The 7,500-nt window shown below is 45.5% G+C and overlaps 1 protein-coding gene across 1 annotated transcript in view; it reads right to left on the reverse strand.

Moving 5' to 3' along the window:
- The window catches only part of LOC135112290 (dorsal root ganglia homeobox protein-like), an 89,310-nt gene that overhangs the window by 13,915 nt on the left and 67,895 nt on the right, over positions 1–7,500 (reverse strand). Inside the window, exons 5-7 of the mRNA XM_064026597.1 lie at positions 6,676–6,780; positions 3,820–4,169; positions 861–1,037 (exon numbers count right to left, since the gene is read on the reverse strand). Coding sequence (XP_063882667.1) covers positions 861–1,037; positions 3,820–4,169; positions 6,676–6,780 — 632 coding nt within the window. The remainder of the gene's footprint in view (positions 1–860; positions 1,038–3,819; positions 4,170–6,675; positions 6,781–7,500) is intronic.

Below are 7,500 nucleotides of genomic sequence, written 5' to 3' on the forward strand. Positions count from 1 at the left end.
ACAGATTATTTTTACTTTTATAGTGGTTAATTCTTCATCCATATTTGTTTGTCTACTTGCTTTCTCTCTCTCTCTCTCTCTCTCTCTCTCTCTCTCTCTCTCTCTCTCTCTCTCTCTCTCTCTCTCTCTCTCTCTCTCTCTCTCTCTCTCTCTCTCTCTCTCTCTCTCTCTCTCTCTCTCTCTCATCACACGTCAAAAACATTCCTGGTTTGATGCAAAATTGCTCAAGAGAGAGAGAGAGAGAGAGAGAGAGAGAGAGAGAGAGAGAGAGAGAGAGAGAGAGAGAGAGAGAGAGAGAGAGAGAGACTAAGATGAAGACTAGTGGGAACTCTCGATCTCAGAAGGGGCGGCGGCAGTCTTAGCGGGGCCCTGGCTGGAGCATTAAGCTGGGGCCCCGTAAAGAGCATAACTAACCGAGGAGTTTCAAGTCGTGTTAATTATCTGACAAGCTAAGAGTTTAATTGACTTAATTACGCCTCCCCACTGGGCCTGGCGGGGCGAGGCAGGGCGGGGTGGGGCGGAGCGGGGCGGGGTGGGGAAAGGAGAGGTGAGATGGGGAGAAGAGGTTTGGGTTATGAAATATATTAGGGTTCGTGGGGATGGGGAGGAATACGGGGAATAAGAGGAAGGAAGGATGGGAGTAGATGGAAGGGTGATGAGGCTAGTGGTGGGGTGTTGTGGGGGTGCAGTGGCGTTGCGGGGTGCTCCAGGGGTGTTCTAGTGTCCAGGCCCGAGGTATAATCTCATGGAATATTGGGTTATAAAATATTAACTCCTAATTCTGGAGTGTGAGTGTGATCGGTAATTAGCGAGTGGCGGCGCGCGGGTCACGTGGGGCGGGCGGGAGGACTGCTGCTCACCTGTCTATGAGCGACGGGAAGAGATGCGGCGAGAAGCTGGCGCCGCCCATGGCCCCGCCCACCCCGCTGGCCAGGGAGACGGGCGGCCTGATGATTGGCGGGGAGATGTGTGACGTGGGCGTGACGTCACTGAGAGGGGCGGAACCTGGGGGAGAGGCCGCCCCCTCTGGCCGGCGTCTGCGTGAAGAGAAGGGAGAGAAGACGTGAGGACGGGGGAGAGTACGGCGAGGGTGGGTGGCAGTGTTGGGTGCCGCCCACGCCCGCAGGCAGCCTCTGCTCTCCCGCACGTCACCATAAACAACACACACACACACACACACACACACACGCATACACACACACACACACACACACACACACACCCCTCACACGTCCATTAATTAGAGAACAGGTAACCTCGCGCTAATTAATTGTGCCGAAAAATGTGGAGGGTGAAAAACGCGCACTGGCACACACAGTCTACGGGCCGCGCTCCCTCGTTTCAATTACTTCTGCCATCGATTGTTTCCAGCCTATCACATCTTATCGCCGCATCCTGCACGCGTCACTGCGGCGCCCGGCGGAGGGAAGGGCGGCTGTGCTGAGCGCTGGGAGGGTGGCGGCGGCGGCGGCGGGTGACAGCGGCGGCGGCAGCGGCGGGAGATGGCGGCGGCGTGGTGAGCCAGCCGCTGCGCCCCGCCTGGTGCTGGGCCGCGCCGCCGCTGCCGCCACGGGATCTTAACGAGACATTTAACATTTAAATTAACACGGCATTTAGATCCACACTAATGCAGCTCATTAGCACCAAGTATCACGATGTCTGGCGTGGGAATTATCAACACTTCTCTAAATAAATTACCGTCGTGTGTTTTATACTCCTTCACGAGGCTTTTAATTATCGGAACTTCATAATTTTAAAACAAAGAAGTGTAATCGTTTATATGGAAGTTAATGAGATGATTATTCCAACGTGCAACACTTCTTGCAGAGAATACTTATTTTTACTTATATTATTCAGACTAGTGTTATCGTATATAGAGAAATTAATTGGATGATTATCCCAACGTGCAACACTTCTTGTAACACTGCAACACTGTCTTGCACTCCACGCAGCTCACCACACAGCACTCCGTCAGTCACCGCAGCGTTGAGAAATAGCTATTCACATTTATCACACGGCAAATGAGAAGTGACAATACTTAGAACCTGCCTCTCTAAGTCATCTTCCCGTGTGTCTGAGGTGTGTTCACTTGTGTGTCTGGCTTGTGTTCTGCTGTGTGTCTGAGATGTGTTTTCTGTTCAGATGTGTGTGTGTGTGTGTGTGTGTGTGTGTGTGTGTGTGTGTGTGTGTGTGTGTGTGTTTGTGAGTCCCACATTCAGAAACGGTTTGCTCTTGCACCACTACTTTCCAAGGCCACAGACATGATTAGCCGGGTTCTCAAGAGTGTTTCTCCTGTTCATAATGTAGAAATCTTGTTAATCTGTCACTGGAACCGCAAAAACACCCTCGAAACCCAGTGTCACTTCAACTAGAGCCTTTCAGAAGTAGTGGAGGTGCGGGGAGAAATGTTTCAGAATATGGTCCTGAGATCTGTTTTCTGTTCAGCTGTGTGTGAAATGTGCTGAGCTGCGTGCCCCCGCTGTGTGGCGAGGCCGTAGCGGTGACGAGGGCCGCTGCGGGGTTAGACTGCAGGGATCTGGAGGTTGTGTTTGGAACCTCAGGGATCCTTGAAAAATGTGACCACTGAACCTTCGTGTGTGTTGGGGGAAGAGGGAGGGGAGGAGGGGAATCGATTTCACGTCACGGCTTCTATTCCAAAACAGTGTTATGCTGTTGTTAATCTGTTGTTGTTGTTGTTGTTAATGATAATGATAACGATAAATTTGAGGGTGTTATCTTATCATTACTGTTTTATTATTATTACTGTTTTATTATTATTATTATTATTATTATTATTATTATTATTATTATTATTATTATTATTATTATTATTATTATTATTATCATCATTATTATTATTATCAGTAGCAGTAGTAGCAGTAGTAGTAGTAATGTTATTATCAGTGTTATTATTATTGTTGATATAATCATCTTTACCATCATAATGTTATATCTACTACTACTGCTGCTGATGCTGTTGTTGTTGCTGCAGCTGCTGCTACCGCTACTACTACTACTACTACTACTACTACTACTACTACTACTACTACTACTACTACTACTACTACTACTACTACTACTACTACTATTGCTCACATTGCCATTTTCCTCCTCCTCCTCCTCCTCCTCCTCCTACTCCTCCTCCTCCTCCTCCTCCTCCTCCTCCTCCTCCTCCTCCTCCTCCTCCTCCTCTTCCTCCTCCTCCTCCTCCTCCTCCTCCTCCTCCTCCTCCTCCTCCTCCTCCTCCTCCTCCTCCTCCTCCTCCTCCTCCTCCTCCTCCTCCTCCTCCTCCTCCTCCTCCTCCTCCTCCTCCTCCGCCTCCTCCTCCTCCTTATTCAACGTTATTATCATACAAATAATGTTCATTATACCCACTGTCATACTCACTACCATTATCATAATTATCCTCATTCCATTCATCATCATCACCACCATCATCACTATCATCATTATCATTATTAGTATATCATCGCCTACAGCAACAACAACAAGAGCAACAACAGCAACAACAACAACAACAAAAATGCACATCATGAACATAATTAAGTGCAATCCTCATTTGTTTGTGAAGATTTTTTTTAAACATTTTTTTCTTCTCTGGAATCAGACGTAGTAATTATAGCTCTCTCTCTCTCTCTCTCTCTCTCTCTCTCTCTCTCTCTCTCTCTCTCTCTCTCTCTCTCTCTCTCTCTCTCTCTCTCTCTCTCTCTCTCTCTCTCTCTCTCTCTCTCTCTCTCTCTCTCTCTCTCTCTCTCTCTCTCTCTCTCTCTCTCTCTCTCTCTCTCTCAACAACAACAACAGCAGCAGCACGTCACTCACTCTTCACTCTTAGGCGAGGCTGTGGGTTTGGGGGGAGTGGCAGAGGCTCTTTCACGCCCACAGTCCTCCTCTCTGGTCTCGGGTTCCTCCTTCAGGTCACGCCCTTCCGCCCTGTCCTCGTAGTGGGCGTGGTCGTAACCGAGGGGCGAGGTGGACTGATCTGGTTCTAGGGGCGGTGTAGCAGCTGGCCCAGGAGATACATGGGCGAGGGGGGACTGGGCGGGGTAATCTGTGTGGGTGGGGGAGGAAATGGGCGTCTGCGGGCGGGATGAGGGTGGGGAGTGTGGGGAATGAGGGGAGGAAACCTTGAGGGTGGTTCCTGCAGCGTCCTCGTCCTGGGGGTTCTCGCTCTGTTAAGGGAAAGGAGAGGTGTTAGTGGGGAGAGGGGAGAAGCAGTGGTGTTGGGGAGAATAGGTGATAGTGGCGTGGGGAGACGGAAAGTGTCAGTGGCGAGGGGGCAAGGAGAGGTTAGTAGCGTGGGGAGAGAAGGGAAAGGTGTTAGTGGGAGGGGAGAACGGGTGTTAGTGGTGTAGGGGTAGAATGGAGAATGTTAATGATGGAGGGAGAAGAGAGTGTTATTGGTGTTCTCTCCTTACTGTTTTTCTTGTTTCATTAAGTATTGTAGTTCTTTTGTTTTATATCTCTATTTTGCCCTGTCTAATTTTTTCCGGCTTTGGTTGTTCAATTTGTGGTCGTTGCTTGAGTGTGTATCAGTTCTGTCATTCCCTTTCATAGAGCTTCATATTGATAACGACAATAAAAATAATAATGATAATAATAACAATAATAATAATAATAATAATAATAATAATAATAATAGTAGTAGTAGTAGTAGTAGTAGTAGTAGTAGTAGTAGTAGTGGTATTAGTAGTAGTAGTAGTAATAAGAATAAGAAGAAGGAGAATGATAATGATAATAATCTATTTTATGTACGCATCTATATACCAGACCGGCGATCCCACACATTCACACTCCTGCCTCCTCTAATAGGCGTAATAATAATAATAGTAATAATGATAATAATAATAATAATAATAATAATAATAATAATAATAATAATAATAATAATAATAATGCTTCTCTTTTTACAGTCTCGATAGGAAGTTTTGGCGCACCTCTCTCGTGTTTTTATTTATTTATCTTTCTCTCAGGACATCATTACTAGACAGTTACTTTCTTGTAATAGGTACACACTTTATTAATATGTTATTGTCTCTCAAGGAGTCTCGCCAAATACACAAAATTTAAGAGAGAGAGAAAAAAACGGTCAGTCAGTATGTCACCCCGAGGTACCACATTACGGAAGACCTACAAACTAGCCATCCATTTCAGCTCCAGAGGTATTTTGATGTTTCTCTTTTTAAACAATTCATGTGGCAGGAAGGCTGAAGAACAGAAATACCAGCCCGAAAGTCACGGAGTCTGATTTGAAGTAGTACAAGAATGCTTATCACTGTTACATGTATAGGCGCTGATTTGAAGTAGTACAAGAATGCTTTTCACTGTTACATGTATAGGCGGCAATGGCGAATAATGCTAAGTATAGTCAGTTTTGAGTTTCAGGTATAGCAAATGCTGCCTGTGTATATTATTACTAGTGGTCAGTGTTCCTAAAGCATACAAGATACAAGGGATGGGACGCAGTGATGACAGGGAGGCTGCCTGAGTGCGATGGTGTAACTTTCTGTCCCCGTGACCAAGACGCGTTTTCAGAATCGTTTTGCTCTCTCACCACGACTAATTTCAAAGGCCACAGAGATGATTAGCCGGGTTCTCAAGAGTGTTTCGCCTTTTAATAGTGTAAAATTCTCGTTAACCTGATTCTAGATCCATAAAAAAAAAACACCCCTTAAACCACGTGTGACTTCAACTAGAGGCTTTTGAAAGTAGTGAAGATGCTGCTCAAAACTCTTTCAGAATATGGCCCCTAGACTACACAATACGACAATCCTTAGAATTCGTCTGATATACTCCTTATCTTACCGCGAGTGTATTTGTTGTAGTACTTCAAATCAAACTCTGGGATCCCAGCCTAGTGCTTCTGCTTTCCTACGAGAAGTATCAAGGCACCTGTGGAACTGAAATGGACAACTTCTTCGGGAATCTCCTGTAAATTCCTGTAGGAGAGTCAACATAAGGAGCGACATTACCTCCCATCTCGACTGTACGTGCATTGAAGGCAGCTGAACCCATTCTCTGGTTATCTTTGACAGAGTGTATTGTTTGGGTTTTAAGTTCCATATTCAGAAACGCTTTGCTGTCTCACCACGACTATCTCCAAAGGCCACGAAGATGGTTAACCCAGTTCTTAAGAGTGTTTTTCCTATTAACGATGTAGAATTCTTGTTAATCTGTCACTAAAATGTTTGAAAAGTCCTTAAGAATTCGCGCAACTTCAATTAGAGCCTTTTAAAAGTAGTGAGGATGCGGCGCAGAAGTGTTTCAGAATATAGCCCTGAGTTTGCATCAATAGAGGCGGATGTGTGTGTGTGTGTGTGTGTGTGTGTGTGTGTGTGTGTGTGTGTGTGTGTGTGTGTGTGTGTGTGTGTGTGTGTGTGTGGCTTTGCTTGTTAGTTCACCTGCTCCCATACATAATAGTAGGTAGTTTAGTAGAGACCTTCATTATGGACCAACTGATGTGGTGTATATTCTTCGTGTGTAACTTACAACACCACAACACACCACAGTCGCCACCCACAGCACAACCACCACACCACAACACAACACACCACAACACCACCCACACAACACAACACCACAGCACAACACATCCCACCACAACACCACAGTCCACCCACACAACCACACACCACACACCACCACCACTACCCCACACCCACACAACACCACACCAACCTTGGCTTGCGTTGTTCCGTCCCCCTCCATGGCTTCTCTCTTCCTCTGGTCCTCCTTCAGTCTCTCACTCTTCCTCCACTTGGCTCGTCTGTTCTGGAACCACACCTGAGGGAGGAACGGATTGGTAAGGTGGAGGTGAGGGAAACTTCTGTAGGTGAAGGAAAAAAGTGAAGAGTTAGGAAGGAAAGGGAGGAAAGATGAGATAGGCAGGGAAGGAGAAAGCAGGAGGTGGAAGGAAAAGATATTAAGAGAGGGGAAAAGAAGGGAAAAAAGGTGTCAAATGTAAGGGAGAAATGAGGAAATGGAGGGAAAAAAGTAAGAAAAATTAAAGAAAGGGGGAAGAAAAGGGAAAAGAAATCAGAGTGGAGGGAAAGAGTGAGAAATGAGGAGGTGGAAGGAAAAGAAGGAAAGAGTTGAGAAAGAAAGGGAGGGAGGAATCTGAATGGAGAGAAAGGAGGGAGAAGATAAGAAATAAGGATGATAAAGTAAAGTGAAGGAAAAGAAGTAAAGGAAAAAAGGAGAACTACGAAAGAAAGGGAGGGAACAAGGTGAAGGTGGAGAAAAAGAAGGAGGAAACAAATAATGAAATAATGGAAATGGAAGATGAAAAATAAATACAAGGAAAAAACAAACCAAGAAAAAAATAGGAGAAGGAAAGGGAAAGGAAAAACACAAAGTAGAAAGACAAAAAAAAATTAAATAACGTAGAAAGAAAAGAGGGGATGAAAGAGGAAATGAAAATGAGGAGAGCATGAATGTTAAAAGAATGGAAGGTGAAGTAGAAAATGAGATAAAGAAAGTGATGGAGAAGGGAAAGAAAGAGAT

This window comes from Scylla paramamosain, chromosome 23, assembly GCF_035594125.1.
Source record: "Scylla paramamosain isolate STU-SP2022 chromosome 23, ASM3559412v1, whole genome shotgun sequence".
Classification (NCBI taxonomy): Eukaryota; Metazoa; Arthropoda; class Malacostraca; order Decapoda; family Portunidae; genus Scylla; species Scylla paramamosain.